This window comes from Mytilinidion resinicola (genome assembly GCF_010093595.1).
Source record: "Mytilinidion resinicola strain CBS 304.34 unplaced genomic scaffold BDZ99scaffold_15, whole genome shotgun sequence".
NCBI lineage: Eukaryota > Fungi > Ascomycota > Dothideomycetes > Mytilinidiales > Mytilinidiaceae > Mytilinidion > Mytilinidion resinicola.
The window spans coordinates 137,710-153,335 of record NW_022985451.1 but is presented as its reverse complement, the minus strand read 5'-3'; the positions used below and the strand labels follow the sequence as shown (position 1 = coordinate 153,335).

At 52.1% G+C, this 15,626-nt stretch overlaps 6 protein-coding genes across 6 annotated transcripts; 2 read left to right on the top strand and 4 right to left on the bottom strand.

The window, feature by feature from the left end:
• Positions 1 to 236: 236 nt before the first annotated feature.
• On the top strand, positions 237 to 6,172 carry BDZ99DRAFT_573392 (uncharacterized protein; the record flags this gene model as incomplete). Its single annotated transcript, XM_033728292.1, has 8 exons — positions 237 to 390; positions 472 to 1,163; positions 1,225 to 1,325; positions 1,371 to 2,058; positions 2,124 to 2,606; positions 2,875 to 3,444; positions 3,498 to 5,192; positions 5,253 to 6,172. The coding sequence occupies 8 exons, from the start codon at positions 237 to 239 to the stop codon at positions 5,817 to 5,819; spliced, it is 4,950 nt and encodes a 1,649-aa protein (XP_033573610.1). The 3' UTR covers positions 5,820 to 6,172.
• Positions 6,173 to 6,223: 51 nt separating this feature from the next.
• On the bottom strand, positions 6,224 to 7,685 carry BDZ99DRAFT_394015 (carboxymethylenebutenolidase; the record flags this gene model as incomplete). Its single annotated transcript, XM_033715868.1, has 3 exons — positions 6,224 to 6,536; positions 6,594 to 7,188; positions 7,400 to 7,685. The coding sequence occupies 3 exons, from the start codon at positions 7,683 to 7,685 to the stop codon at positions 6,224 to 6,226; spliced, it is 1,194 nt and encodes a 397-aa protein (XP_033573609.1).
• Positions 7,686 to 7,881: 196 nt separating this feature from the next.
• Positions 7,882 to 8,908, bottom strand: BDZ99DRAFT_82516 (uncharacterized protein). Its single transcript, XM_033728933.1, has 2 exons — positions 8,371 to 8,908; positions 7,882 to 8,320 (listed from the first exon to the last, which is right to left on the bottom strand). The coding sequence occupies exons 1-2, from the start codon at positions 8,696 to 8,698 to the stop codon at positions 8,034 to 8,036; spliced, it is 615 nt and encodes a 204-aa protein (XP_033573608.1). The 5' UTR covers positions 8,699 to 8,908; the 3' UTR covers positions 7,882 to 8,033.
• BDZ99DRAFT_523224 (uncharacterized protein) lies at positions 8,858 to 9,504 on the bottom strand (the record flags this gene model as incomplete). Its single annotated transcript, XM_033725787.1, has 2 exons — positions 8,858 to 9,120; positions 9,174 to 9,504. The coding sequence occupies 2 exons, from the start codon at positions 9,502 to 9,504 to the stop codon at positions 8,858 to 8,860; spliced, it is 594 nt and encodes a 197-aa protein (XP_033573607.1).
• Positions 9,505 to 10,010: 506 nt separating this feature from the next.
• BDZ99DRAFT_500742 (AMP deaminase) lies at positions 10,011 to 13,919 on the top strand (the record flags this gene model as incomplete). Its single annotated transcript, XM_033723747.1, has 4 exons — positions 10,011 to 10,029; positions 10,197 to 11,809; positions 11,863 to 12,983; positions 13,035 to 13,919. The coding sequence occupies 4 exons, from the start codon at positions 10,011 to 10,013 to the stop codon at positions 13,717 to 13,719; spliced, it is 3,438 nt and encodes a 1,145-aa protein (XP_033573606.1). The 3' UTR covers positions 13,720 to 13,919.
• A 217-nt stretch (positions 13,920 to 14,136) lies between these two features.
• On the bottom strand, positions 14,137 to 15,463 carry BDZ99DRAFT_465437 (uncharacterized protein). The gene has a single exon (XM_033720543.1). The coding sequence runs from the start codon at positions 15,248 to 15,250 to the stop codon at positions 14,279 to 14,281; it is 972 nt and encodes a 323-aa protein (XP_033573605.1). The 5' UTR covers positions 15,251 to 15,463; the 3' UTR covers positions 14,137 to 14,278.
• Between the last annotated feature and the right edge of the window lie 163 nt (positions 15,464 to 15,626).

The window sequence follows — 15,626 nt, the reverse complement described above, 5'->3', positions numbered from 1 at the left end:
CCGATACAGGAGCTATAGATGTTTCCGTTCCCTCGCGCGTCCTGACATCAACCAACGCGGCCGCACAATGAATCCTACATCTCGCGACGGGTGGCTACCGGCACAAGCGCCGGGAGCTGGGAGTGGACAGCAAACAGCCGATGCAGCTCAGGGACCCGCTCCGAGAGCTCTGGGAGGATTTGGGTGCGTCTTTTAAACTCTCCCTCTCGCCCTCTCGCGCGCTGTACTGCGTCATCATGGACACAGCTACCCTATCCCACACCCTCGACCTCTGGTTTGACCGTTATCATGCTGACTCTCTTCGCTACAGCTCTAGCAACGCAACTCAGCAACAAATCCCGCAAGCTTCGGCATCCCAGAGCACTGGACCAGTCCTACCCCCACCAACAGGTATACCCCCTCTCTTGGCTTCCACGATGCAGTCTTGCAGTCCGTCTGTGTCACAGCATGCTGATGCTCTGCGTACTATAGCCCCATTCTACTCCTCGAATCAGTCATCGCCGCACAATCTTCCTGCCATCGCCGGCTTGACTCAAGCCACGCAGGCTTCGCCCAGCCAGAGCGCGCAAAGGCCACCCTCATCGAATCAAGAGTCGGCTTCCGGGCCTCAACCCCATCAGAATGCTATGCAAGGACCTGGATACTCGTTGCCAGGCATATCGCAGACCTTGCAACAACCGCATTTGCATGCACAGAATCAGGCAAGTCTTGATCGCGACAGGGAGATGCGAGACCGAGACAACAGAGAACGAGAGATTATGGAAGCTCAAGAAGAAGCAGCAAGGCGTGAAGCTGAGCATAGAGAACGCGAAATGCGAGAACGACAGCAGCAACATGAAGCTGCCATACAAAGCCACTCAGAAACGATGCAGATCCATCAGCCCGTAGCTGTAGCTCCAGCAGTACGAACCATACATGGACCAAATGGATTGCTCGGAAATTCTGCAACCTTGAGCGGGACCAACGCCCTCTCGGCGTCGATCGGCGCGCCGAATGGCCCAGGAAACATTTTCGGGGGTGGTGCTGTTCAGCAGGGTGATGCTACTCCGCGAATGCAGCCCGCTGTTCAACCACAAGCCCAGAGTTCAATGCTGATGCCATTCGGGGGTCCCGGGATGCCCGGGCAGCTGGGTATGGTCCAAGGACAACAACCGATTCTCAACGTAAGTCTGCTCGAAAAGCGGTTGCATTCCCGTATGATAGCTTTCTGACTTTTCGCAACAGGATGCGCTTAGCTATCTCGACCAAGTCAAGGTTCAGTTTGCAGATCATCCCGACGTTTATAACAAGTTCCTCGATATCATGAAAGATTTCAAGAGCGGAGCGTAAGTTCTTTAGTTCTCCTTGATGAACCTTGCTCATTATATTAGCATTGATACTCCGGGCGTTATTGAGCGAGTTTCAACTCTCTTTGCCGGCAATCCGAATTTGATTCAAGGCTTCAATACGTTTCTCCCTCCCGGATACAAGATCGAATGTGGCACCGGCGGCGATCCCAACGCTATCAGGGTCACAACTCCCATGGGGACCACGGTATCTTCGATGCCCGTGCCGCGCCCGCTGTCAGCCCCTCGCAGTGCAGCTGTGAATGGGAACGGGAATAACCCTGGAGAAAGCCCATACTATGACTCGGCGTCTCGTGGCGCAAGTGGTAATTGGCAGCAAGCCCGGGCACAAGATCCTCAGGAAGCCATGTTCAGCCCGAATAACCGAAATCTTGGTCATTCACTTTTTGGTGGTCAACAAGGCCAGCACGCCCAGGCACCTCTGTCTCCGGAGGCTATTGCCCAGCGTAATCACCAAGATGCAGCATCTACTGCGGCGGCCATGGCTCACCAGCAAGAGCAGCGAGGAGTTTCGCAGCTTCAGAGTGCCGTGTCTGCAGCAGCAACAGGTCGGTCGCTGTTGTCTCCCAGCGGTGAATCGGCTATACCGCTCCCTATCCAAGGCATGAACGGAGCGAGCCAAGTCGTTCAGTCGGTCAGTGTCGGGCCAGGAGGAGAGAAGCGAGGCCCAGTGGAGTTCAACCATGCCATAAGTTATGTCAACAAGATTAAAGTGAGTTTCAAAATCGATATCCCTAATACTACGGAGTTCTTAAGCTGACGTATATCACCACGCAGAACCGGTTTGCCTCTCAGCCAGACATCTACAAGCAGTTCCTTGAGATTCTGCAGACGTATCAGCGGGAATCCAAACCTATCCAAGACGTATATGCTCAGGTCACGAGCCTATTCAACTCCGCGCCGGACCTACTAGAAGACTTCAAACAGTTTCTCCCTGAATCCGCCGCGCAACATCGAGCAGCTCAGCAGCAGGCCGCCGCACGCCACGCTGAAGACGCCGTCATGCTCAGCAACGTTAGAGGCGAGGCGGGATACCAAGCAGGCTCTGCGCACTCGCACCAGACGCCCCGGGCAGATGCTTCGAGGCTTCCGCCTATGGGTAACTTTGCCCCGACTCCAACCGCGAACAGAGACAACAAGCGCAAGCGCGGCGAGAGACCCGCTGGAGATGGACGATCCGCCGGTATTGTTAATTCCATCGCTCCGGAGCAAGGAAGTGGAGGTGCCAGGGCTGGATACGGCCAAGCAAACATTGCAAAGGTATGTGAAAAAAGTTCTTATTGTGTCGTGAAGTACCCTATTGTTCATCCACTGCAGCCAATAGAAGGGGTCGGCATATGGCCCGTGCGCTGGCAACGCTTCATCACTTCCTCACCTCTCCCATACCCTCTTCTTTCTTCAACCACTACATCTACAACACACACCATCCTTCCGCGCAAGCAATCTTCCAGACTCCTGCACCTCCTAAAACGTTTCGTCGTTATCATACCCTCATTCCCAACTCTGCAACATGGACGATCCTATCAAGGAGTCCGCAGAACGCTTCACCCCCATTCCCAATGCTGTCAACGAACTCCCGATCCCGCCTCTCGGGCTGTCCGGGAGTGGCAAACGACGGGCTTCGCCCAACAGCCTGCCACGGCTAGAACAACAAGTGGCTAACACATCTCCTACAAAGCGCGCGAAGACCGCCCATACTGCAAAGCAGCCCATGATCCCCGACGGCCCCGCGGTGTCTCCAACCTTGACACCGGCCCTCCCCGAACCCATCAAGCCCGTCACGACGACAGTCGCCACCGGCGAAGAGCTAGCCTTCTTCGACCGAGCCAAGAAATTCATCGGCAACAAGAACACGATGAACGAGTTCCTCAAGCTCTGCAATCTCTTCTCTCAGGACCTGATCGACAAGAATCTGCTCTATGCACGTGCACAGAGCTTCATTGGTGGCAATCCAGACTTGCTCGAATGGTTTAGACAATTCTTAAGTATCGAGAAGGAGGAGACAGTGATCAAGACCAAGGCCAGGACCGTGACTTCCAGGGTTTCCTTGTCGAACTGCCGTGGTCTGGGTCCAAGCTACCGCCTTCTGCCGAAGCGGGTAAGTTTCCAAGTTGTCTTTAGATAAGGCCATCAGCTGACAAGCATTCCTAGGAGCGTGAACGAGTTTGCAGTGGTCGCGACCAGCTCTGCCAAGCCGTCTTGAACGATGAATGGGCTTCTCACCCAACTTGGGCTTCCGAAGACTCGGGCTTCGTCGCTCATCGCAAGAACCAATACGAAGAAGGGCTTCATCGCATCGAAGAAGAGCGCCACGATTATGACCACAACATTGAAGCCTGCATTAGGACCATCCAACAACTCGAACCTATCGCGACACAACTTCTCCAGAGCTCCGCCGATGAGCGATTGACCTTTGTGCTGCCTCCGGGCCTCGGTGGCCAGAGCGAGTCCATCTACAAAAGGGTCATTCGGAAGATCTATGGCCGCGACAAAGGAAACCAGGTTATCATCGAGCTGTTTGCCCAGCCTTACAATGTCATTCCCGTTCTTTTGAGCCGGCTCAAGCAGAAGCTAGAAGAATGGAAAGCCGCCCAGCGAGAATGGGAGAAGGTCTGGCGTGAACAGACTCAGAAAATATTCTGGAAGTCGCTCGATCATCAAAGCCTGGGTGCCAAACAGGCTGACAAGCGCCAATTTCAACTCAAGACCTTACAGAATGAGATCCAAGTCAAGTATGAGGAGCAACGCCGCCAACTCGAGTTCAATGAGATCAAGACCACGCCGTACCAATTTGCCTACTCATTCAAGGATGAGGATGTTCTATTCGACACTGCTCGTCTGATCATCTGCTACATCGATCATGCCTCTCACACAGGATCAGACTCTGGCAGCATCACGAAGTTCATCAAGGAATTTGTCCCTCTCTTCTTCGGTATCGATCCTACTCGCTTCGAACAAGGCATCCACACCTCTACCAATGGTTCGCCTAGGAATGAGTCTGGTGAGGAAGAGACTATGAGCGCCGATGACGGCTCATCGCAGAAAGGCCACAAATCGAAGAAACAGAATCTTCTTCGTGGCGTTCTTGATCGTGGCCGCGGCAAGTCGGCTCGTAAAGACAAGGATGATAGTGCTGCGTCCGAGAGCCGCGATAGTACTCCCGATCACGCTTCTGCTGCTGAAGAAGAGTTCACCGCGGTCGCTAGCGGATCCGCTGCCGCTTCCAAGGACGCCTCCGGCGCTCACCGCTGGGCAACATACGCAACTAGAGACGAATATGGCGGCAGCGATGACCTGAAGCCGGATGAGCCATACGTTCGAGACAACTACAACATGTATTGCAATCTGACCATCTACTGTTTCTTCCGGATGTTTGTTATTCTGTACGAGCGTCTCTCCGCCCTCAAACAGACCGAACCGCAAGTACGGGAGACTGTCGCACGGGCCAAGCAATACAAGCCAGCAACAGAGCTCAAGATGATCGATAAATATCCTGAAGACTTCTTCGGCGACACATCGGATACCGCCAACTACTACGAGCAGATGTTGACCATCTTCGAGGATCAGATCAAGGGCGAGGTCGACGCTGGCGTAGTGGAGGAGACATTACGCCGTTACTACCTTCAGAGTGGATGGCAACTATACTCCATAGATAGACTGCTCAGTTCCTTAATCCGGTTTGCGGCAGGGATCTTCCCCAGCGAAAACAAGGACAAGACCGGAGAAGTCTACCAGGCTTTCAAGAAAGATCGTCCTTTCCGTGAGACTACCCACCGAGACGAGATCAGTTACCGAAGGATAGTGGAGAAGAATATCAAGGACGGTGACGTGTATAAGATCAACTACGTAAGTATACTTAGCGATTGGACGCCTTTGGGGACGAGCAAAACTAACGTTGTTTTCCAGGACACCACAAAACAGGTCGCATCCGTGAACATTCTCAAGAAGGACGACGACACTTATGCTGTCAGCACCCTGGATAAGATCAAGGCATGGCGCTACTACATCGCCTCATACACCTTATCAGATCCTACTGAGAATGTCGCCCATGACAAGGTCCACCTCCCGTACCTGAAACGATCCATAGGCAAAGTCGACCTTGATATCGACGAACCCGGTGACCGTATCGATAGCGTTCGAAGCGAAGAGAAGAAGGCCTTCAAGATCATGCCTGATAGGACTTACACTATGAAGTACTTGAACTCCAGTGGCCCTTACGAGGGTGTGGATTTCCTAGTCCAGAAAGATGCTGTCAGGTCCGGGTTCCGAGAAGGCGAAGCAGAGATGTCCCGCAAGACGGCTAGTAGGAACGATTCCGCCTCGGAGAGACTCTTGATGAACACTACCTGGATGAAGAACGTGTCGCGCGAGGACGTCGATGCTCGCAAAGACCTATTCAGGAAGGAGACGGACGACAATCCAAGCAACGTGAACGGCACGGTTGACAGCGATGAGACTATGGCAGATGCGTGATTGGCAAGCGTGGTATACCAGCATGAACTCTCCGTCGGATAAGCACATATCACTCTTTCCTACTATATGGGCGTTCCTACGGATACATAGCTGGACAGATGGGCTTTGCATTGGATGCGTCGAGTCTGACATTTGGCTGTTGCATAGCCTCCTTCTCTGGCTCTTTTCTTTTCGGTTGTCTATTTTGATGTTTATTTTTGCGATGCTACTCTAAGGATAGCGAATAAGGCAGCTTTTGGTGGTGGCTGTCTCCTACTTCTTTTGTTTTGCGATGATAAGTTGCTTTTACTGGCGCTACTGGATGTAGTGTAGGCTGGGCTCTCACCTTAGTTATGAATCTTCTTTGACATTAGAACCACCTCTTTTCATTGCTGTGTGATGGTCTCTTCCCAATCTCTCAACATCTATGTATCAAACACTTCCCTGATCCCGTTCTCAATCATGCCATTCGACCGAACCGCACTCTCGTCCGCCAACTTCTTTGCTACTTCATGCCCTGCTGCCGGCACTTTTATTTCAAACCTCTTCCCGGGCTTAGCCAGCCTCCCGTCGATTGGATACGGGAACGGAAGATAGTCCGGCAACAGACCGAGCTGGACCAACACCGTAGCTTGGTCCCAAGCAATATGCTCATGATACACCCGATCGCCGCGAATATTCACGACGCTCGTCATGGGAACATTGAGCAGTCTCCCAGTTGATGGCACACCCGGCAATCTACCCAAAAGTCAGCTCTCCCCCGCCCACCAACATCCATACGCAGACTTTACTCACAGCCAATCCACAGCCCTATCATGCGTACACACAAACATGAACTCATCAATCACCCGATCCACCCCCACGGTCCGACTCACCAGCTCGAGTCTCGTGTCGTCCGGGTTACTGAAGATAAAATGGTCGCGGTAGAAGGCTGTTAGGCTCGCCCGCCCCACGCCCCCCATCATCGTGGGGATGTGGTTCACGTAGGGTTCGTCGACCATCGTCGCCATTGTTTTTGAGACGGAGCGTTCGCTGAATTCGTAGAGCGTGTGTTCGTCCCAGATGGCTTCGAGGTCGAAGTAGGGGCCGTGCAGGAGGGGTTTGAGGAAGGAGAGGGTGCGGGTGTGGGAGAGGGCGGCGGAGGAGGGGTGGTGGTTTGCGTGAGAAGGGAGGACGAAGTTAGGGAGAGCGGAGGGGTAGGTGTGGTGCTTTTTGGTGTTGGTTGAGTTGGTGGTGGCGGATTTGCTGTTACCGTGGTGGGTGAGTATTGGTGGGTTGAAATCGGGGCTAGGGGTGGAGATGGGGGTGTCGTAGGCTACTACGGCCTTGATCAAGTTCTTCGTTTTTTGGTCAAGTTTCTGGAGAAGAGGCATTGGGTCTACGCCATAAGCTACACATGTATCAGCATCCGCATCGACACAGCAAGGTCTAGTAAATTGTCACGTCCTAGATAGGCGTACACTTGCTTGTCGCTATCTGAAGCGCTGCAATCAATATGACAGAAGTTCATCACGTTGAGGGCTTCCCTAAGCCCGCCAGGCTACCTCAGATTGTGGCAGAAGAGTGCACGCAATCGTATAACAGGTCAATGTTGAACTTACATATTACTCCCCATCCTAATCCAAGCTCTAATCCATAAGAACTTTCACTTTTCAACCATCCAATCGCATTGGTAATGAGCATCTCAGGAGGCGGCCCATAGATCAGTACTTGAGCTACAGCAAAGCCTTCTTCAGCCCACTTTTTGAACGGTGGCGGATCGAGGGTCTTGTTATTCTGAGGAAGTGTTGTTGTTTGGAGTTCTTCTTGGTCTACTATGAGGATGAGACCTGGGCCGGTTCCTCTGCGAGAGAGTGGGGGTTGGATGAATGTTCGCCCACTTATCATTACTGGTGGTGCAGAGGGGATGGGAGGGATATCTGGGTCAGCCATTGATACTTTTTGGAAATAGTGGTGAGGAGGAAGATAAAATATGGTAGAGACTGGGGTATATGGATTCTTCGCGATTGAGTGTGAGAGGATGACGTATAAGAGAGTGGTGCAGGGGTCTATCTAGTGTGCTAACGCAAGATTACTTCTCCATTCGTCGACACATTATCCTTTGACGAATATCCGACGGCACTGCAGTTCTAGTATGAAGCAGTGTGACCAAGTTCACGCTGAATATATACTGCCCGGAGACAGCCTACATCTACACCGATAAGGAATTATTAAGTTATACACCAAGGTTTCCTTCTATGTCTCATCGCTCCCATCCCCAGGGTCTCGACTGTCCACGGTCACATAAGTCCCATCTTTGCCCAGGTACCATATATTGAACCCGCTTTCATAATTGACTACCGTCTGGGAATGTCTACTGCGTATGCATGGCTTTACTTTACGGCCGTACTGTCCACAGCAATTCCATTTGAACCCCTCAGGAAACTCCTTCACTCGCCAATCAGTGTTGACGTCTATGCTGTAGGGATCTGCGGAAACATCGTCGTCGTCCACAAAGAAGTCTGCGTCTATTTCCAAAATTCCTGATCTGAGTGTTAATAAAGGGACTTCGTCGGAATAGCACAAGCCCTACCGTCATGATACACACATGCCTGCTCCTTCCCAGGCTTCTCGTTCAAGACGACGTCGAAGTCCTTGCAATTTACGCAACGTGCGAAGCGGGATATCTTGTCATCATGCTTCCTCTTCTTTGGGTACGTGTTCGTTGATGTATTTTGATTCTGGAACTCGTAATTTGAAACAAGCATGGCCTGCTCAATTTGGCTGGCGGTACTTGGGTCTTTACATAGGTAGATGAGAACGCTGCGTAGCGTGGAGGCTTGCGCAGATGCGATTGCGTTGAGTAACTCAGGTCCAGCGGTGACCCTGGGATCCAGATCGTTCACGGTAGTAGTGACCATGGCGAGTTTGACGTCCTAGATCTTGCGATGATTGAAGGAGTGTGGGAGTAGTTGTTATATACAATGTATGATGCCCAGGTAAACAAGAAACGCGTCTGAGCGCGTGATATAGTGTTGCCCAACGAGGTTAGCTTTACGCCTCTCCTCGTCTATCAATTCTCAATCATCGTATCTGTGATCTTCGGTCTCGTATCCCCCCGATTTGGCCCGGTAATACACTGTACCTTGACCTTCACCAGTATGCGAGCGGGAGTGCCTACTGCGCACGCACCCAAACGCTTCCCGACCCTTCTGTTCACAGCAGGACCATGTGAAATGCTGTGGAAAGACATTCACTCGCCAGTCAGTGTCGACATCAAGAACGTGGCCATCGTTGAGATCATCATCATCTGGAAACGCGTCTTCGTCCAATTCCAACTCTCCTGAGACCGTACATTAGTAAAAGAGCTTGGGCAGAAATAGCACATAGCAGTACCGTCGTGTCTCTGACATGCTTGTTCCTGCCCTTGCTTCTCATTCAACAGCACGTCGAAATCTTTCTCGCACTGTACGCAATGCGCGAAACGTGCGACTGGTTTCTCCAGCTTCCTCTTCTTCGTCGTTGATGATGCATTGGCGGCGGTGTCTACATGTCCGGGAACAAGCATTGCTTCTCGAACAAGGCTGCTACCAACTTCAGACTTCATGCAGACTTCAATGAGAATCTGTCGGAGTGTCGAGGCTTTCGCGGATCCAATGGCTTCGAGAAGTGCGGGTTCCAGATTGCGTTCCGTGGTGAGATCAATTGGATCTGTGGAGGATGCCATGGCGAATTCAGACTAAGCATGTGTAAAATGAATGTTACTAGAACTAGTATGCCCAGAGCATGTTTTCAGCTAATGTTGGTGGCATTTGTTGGTGATATAAGAACATAGGCCGTGAACGCGTCCAACGCGTCCAACGCGTCGTGTTAATTTACCAGAAGAGCTCTCTAATTATTCAATCCTAAGCCCACTCAGTTGCCTATGACATGAAAATAGTATACTTTGAAGTGCTGTAGAAGCAGAAGAGGAGAGACTCATAAACACCTTGGAAAGATACGAATTAGATATTCAAATACCATAACATGAACGATCTTGATTGCTTCCCTTGATCCGCGTGGGCTCAAACCGAGGAATTATGCATGGCCAACTAGGGCGAAGATGGGCTAATGAAAGTAGCAAGCGTCAAGGCGTGCAAACCGCCTGCTTCTGATCTTCTTTCAAATCCCAAGTCACCATCCTGTCGTGTTTTTCTTTTGCTTCACTTGAAGAAGGTCGACACCAGAGCAAAGATGGTACAGAATGGCGGTGGTGAGTACGAAGTTCGGAGGTCCCCGCCAGACCGTGTTCTATGCGGGACCAGTCACCGTCTAAAGTTTGGAGCTCTCCACCACAACACCAAAGATGATGCAAGGTCAGTAGAGCCTGTTCTTCGCTCCAGTTCAGTTCTATGAATGCTGACATTGTATGCTATGCAGGATCTGCCTTCACCGCTGCACACGATGCCTCGCCCGACCTTGCTCCGCAGCGCATCGATGACCAAATCCCATCGTCTGAAGAAGAAGACGAGGACGAGGAATACAGGCCCGAGACCATATCGCCCCATTCCAACCCAGATTCAGGACACATAGCGGTGGCACAGTCGAGGAACAATGGTACAGAAAGCGGTTTGGCTTCTGCTGGCGCGGAAAGAGATGGTGACGAGAATGCGCTGTCCGACGATACACAGGCAGTACTACTGCCACGCGATAAACAGCGGAAAACTGCATTCTTCGACTACGCATCAGACAAGCAAATGAGCCACTCCGAAGCAAAGCAGTTCTACCAGAGACACCAATTGGAGACGCAGAACACGGGAGGTAGCAATTGGTCTCAGGATGGGTTCAGTCCCATTATCCATGCTAAGACGTTTCCTACCAATCTGGGACTGGAGGACAACTTATTCGGCCGGGAAGCCAGCATACGATCAAGGCGTAGCAACGCTAGTCTCCAACAAACGAGCGGAAGCTACAAACAACCCCTTCCTCCAGGTGTCTCTCACGCGGAGGGATCAATTGGAACAGCTGGCCAGCGGACACATGGCTTCAATGACACGACAAACCTTCACCACGGCTCAGCTGAGAATGACCCCTTCATTCAAGCCGACCAAATCGCCAGAGATCACGCAAAGCACCCAGGAATTCCGTACGAGCATAAGCCCCCGATGCTCGCTCACGAAGGCATACATGGAGCCGGCGCCGGCGTCGGTGTGGGTTCGGGAGCAGGGGGATTTGCTGCGAGTGACTCCAACGTCACCGCAGAGCTGAGCGCTATCTACACTAATGTTCAGAAGGTGCTCGATCTTCGCCATAAGTACATTAGGCTTTCGCTTCAGGGCCCTTCCGACAATCCTAAGGACGATCCATCATGGCGAATCTATCCACCTCACCCAGAGCCTGTGTGGCACAACGACAACTCGCGAGAGCGTGCAGACACTAACGCTCAGAATAGTATGAGCAACAGTGCAGTAATAGATGGAGCGAGCGATCCTGCGCCAAAGCCTCCGAGAAAGCCAGGACGCGATATAGGAGAAGACTTCGATATGGACGATCTACTCCCTTTGCCGGAAGCCGGCGAGATGTCATTTAAGCTAGACGACAGCGGTGTTTTCCAAGTTTACGAGACTGCCAAATCTGAGGAGCTTGGAACCCCTATAATCACCATTCCGAACGTCCGCGAATATTACATGGACCTCGATACGATCCTCAACATTTCCTCTGACGGGCCTAGTAAGAGCTTCGCGTTCCGCCGGCTTCAGTATCTAGAAGGCAAGTTCAACTTGTACTACCTCATAAATGAGTACCAGGAAACGGCCGACAGCAAGAAAGTCCCCCACAGAGATTTCTACAATGTCAGGAAAGTCGACACTCACGTCCATCATTCGGCGTGCATGAACCAGAAGCATCTGCTTCGCTTCATCAAGTCAAAGATGAAGAAATGCCCGGATGAAGTCGTCCTTGAGCGAGATGGCAAGCATCTAACGCTGAGGGAAGTCTTCGAGAGTATCAATTTGACGGCGTATGACCTCAGTATTGATACACTCGATATGCATGTAATTTGGCCTTCTCAATTGCGCAGCTGTTGACATTCTAACAAACGCTACAGGCTCATACGGACGCCTTCCACCGATTTGACAAGTTCAACCTCAAGTACAATCCCATCGGCGAATCTCGACTACGAACAATCTTTTTGAAGACGGACAACTTCATCAAAGGACGGTACCTAGCCGAGATTACCAAGGAGGTGATCAGCGATTTGGAAGCGAGCAAATACCAAATGGTTGAATGGCGAATCTCTATATACGGTCGTGATCTTTTGGAATGGGATAATTTGGCTGCCTGGGTGGTCGACAACAAGCTCTTCTCCCCCAACGTGCGATGGCTCATTCAAATTCCTCGCTTGTACGATGTCTACAAAGCTACTAAGCTCATGGACAATTTCGAGCAAGTCATCATCAATATTTTCCAGCCGCTCTTTGAGGTTACGAAGGATCCTAGCAGTCATCCAAAACTCCACGTTTTCTTGCAGCGAGTCATTGGCTTCGACAGCGTTGACGACGAGAGCAAGCCAGAGCGCCGACTTTACAAAAAATTCCCCCTACCCAAAGCCTGGAATACTAAGCAGAACCCGCCGTATAGCTACTGGGTATACTGCCTTTTTGCCAACATCGCCTCCCTGAACGTATGGAGGAAGCAGCGTGGCTTCAATACGTTCCTATTACGCCCACATTGCGGTGAAGCAGGTGATACTGATCATTTGGCTGCTGCAGTTCTTTGCTGTCATAGCATCAGCCATGGCCTTCTCCTTCGTAAGGTGCCGCTACTGCAGTATATTTTCTACCTCGAGCAGATTGGTGTGGCAATGTCACCTCTCAGCAACAACGCTCTGTTCCTGGCATACGAACGCAATCCGTTCCTATCTTACTTCCGGCGAGGCCTCAACGTGTCCCTCTCTACGGACGATCCGCTACAATTCGCATTTACCAAGGAGCCTCTCATTGAAGAATATTCCGTCGCTGCACAGATCTACAAGCTTAGTGCAGTCGATATGTGCGAGTTGGCAAAGCACTCGGTTGAGCAGAGCGGATTCGAGCATACAATAAAGCAGAGGTGGCTAGGTAGCAACTACTATAAACCTGGAGTTCAAGGCAACGACATGGCGAAAGTCAACGTCCCCGATATCAGAGAAGGATTCCGACATGAGACTCTAAAGCAAGAGCTATTCATGTAAGCCTACCCTCTCCCGCACCCCCCTGTCAATACTAACCTCGCCCACAGGATCGACCGCTACACCTCCAGCTCCCAAGCCGACTCCCTCTCCATCTCCAACCTCTCACCCCAAAATCAAAAAACCCCCCAACAAACCCAACCCGCTTCCCCCTCCGCCTCTATGCACACCAACCCCTCCGCATCCAACCTCGCCGACATGAGCTCCCAACACTTCCCCAACCTCCCGCCCAACGCCTACCAATCCTTCCCCGTCTTCCCCGCCCAGGCCGCCCGCATGCACCCTTCCACCTCCGCCGCCGACATCGCCGCCCAAAACAACAACCATAACAACCAAAACCAACCCCCTCTTTCCCCTAAAGGCCCCAGTGACGCCGCTAATTATCAACGCCCCGCCCGCCACTCGAACATGGTGCTCGACCCCGGCGCGCGGCCGCCCCCACAGCCGAACGCGCAGACGCAGCCGCAAGAGGCGTCGCCGAGTTCGCCGTCGCAGCAGGGATTCTCGATTCGCTCGCCTAGCACGATTGATCTGAATGGGATGGAGCCGAGAATGTTTCCGGGGGTCGTGAGTCGGCATCGGAGGAGTAGTTTGCAGCGGCCAAGTAGTAGTAGTTTTTCGGAGGGGGGAGGGGATGCGGGGGGTTGGGGTGGGTTGAGGAGGACCGGGACAGCAGCCGAGGGGAAGGAGAGTGTGGTTGAGGAGCCGGCGGTTGTTGATGAGAAGGAGAAGTAGAGGTGTGATAGATGGCATATGAAAGGTAGAAGGTGGAATTATGGATTACTGGATGCTAGACACCGAAGAGGGATGATGAAGAACTAGATACTAGTCTGCATAGAAATGGACTTCGGATTATGGAATGAGATATGAAATGTCTTTTCGCATACCAACTCTATCGCACTCTAAAATTAGACCATGGAATTAGGGTTACTTACAGTGCATTGAGATGTATTAAGTGGAGGCAGTCCGTCCGATTTGAACTTGATTTTGGCATGTTATTGGCAGGGCCTCTAAATTAGACCTCGGGAATATCTCAATCCAGGCGAGGTTGTGAAGCATAAACGGGAGCCAGTCCGATGTTTAGAGCCTGAGTCAAGGAGACGGATTGGACGTCCTGATTTAGGAACGCTCTGCGTGAGACGGTATGTTAGGGTATGGGATAAAGCAGAAGTCTTATAAAATGATCTTGTCTATCAATTGGTATCATACTCGAACATGTTGCCCGTTTCCCCATCAAGACCTCATATGTACAAGTAAGAAAACCTCATAATACATTTTCCCCAATTCCCAGACCCTAATGCACCATAGTCTTCCCAATCTCGCTCTCCCAGTTCTGCGCCCTTTCAAACCCATTCGAGAAGTCCTGGTAATCCATCATCGCCTGCATGACCTCGTCTCTACTCGTCAAGACAAACGGCCCGTACTGCACAACTGGCTGATCCAGGGGGAGTCCAGCAACCAGTATAAACCGCGACTCAGCTTCCGCGCCCTCCTCAACACTCGCCGCGATGCTATCCCCACCCTGATCAAAAACAACATTATGATACTGCTCCACCAACTTCGACTCATTCCCCGAATAAAAAACCGTCTTCCCAGAAAGCGTATACGTAAACGCATTCCACCCCTTCGGCAGCGCTTGCTCCACCCTTCCCCCGGGTTGTACCGTAAAATCCAGCAACCACACCGGCGTATACGCCAGCTCCTTCACACTGTCGGTGCCGTAGCTCCGTCCCGAAATAACCTTGACCTTCACTTTCCCGTCTTGAACGTTGACTTCTGGGATCTCCTTCGCGCGAAGGTCGCGGTACCGCGGCTCGCACATTTTGAGTGCCTTGGGCAGGTCGACCCACAGCTGCATGCCGACGTTGGGCGCGCCGTCGGCGTTCTGGCGCGGCATCTCGGCGTGCACGATCCCGCGACCCGCGGTCATGAATTGGAGGTCGCCTTTCTCGATTGTGCCTTTGTTGCCGGCGAAGTCTTCGTGATCGACGGCGCCGTCGAGGAGATAGGTGATTGTTTCTTGCCCGCGGTGGGGGTGGTCTGGGAAGCCTGCCCCAGGCGGGATGGCGAAGTGATCGAGCATCAGGAAGGGCGAGAAGTTGCGCAGGCGGGGTGTGCCAATTGAGCGGCGGACGCGAGCGCCTGCGCCTTCGGATTGTTCGATGGCGAGGAAGGTCTTTGCGATCTTGCGGGGGTTTGTAGTTGTAAGAGGTTCGTTTGTAGGAGGGATAACCGGGAGGCCGGCGAAGGTAGTAGACGAGGACATTGCGGCTGTCTTTGTGAGCTGTGAAGCTGCTTTTGTAGGTGTGATTGTTCTTGTGAGCTGTGAGAGGCGTGATAACATGTAGTCTTGATGGTAGACTGCGATTGCGGCGATGCACACGAGGATGGAGAGAATCAATTTCATGGATCGGAGTGGCGGCTTTTATAGTCGAGGAGGAGACTGTGGCGAGAGGGTGCGAGAAGAATGGAGGGAGGGCAGAGAAAATGCATTATAAGGCGCTGTGTAAGGCATCACGAACATTTGATGATGCGGAAAGGGCCCCGCGGTCGGGGCACCAATCACAGGCAGGCTGATATGTTCTTGATCAGCAATTTGTAACGTAATCCACAAGTTAGTGGCCCGCACAAGCTAGTGGCCC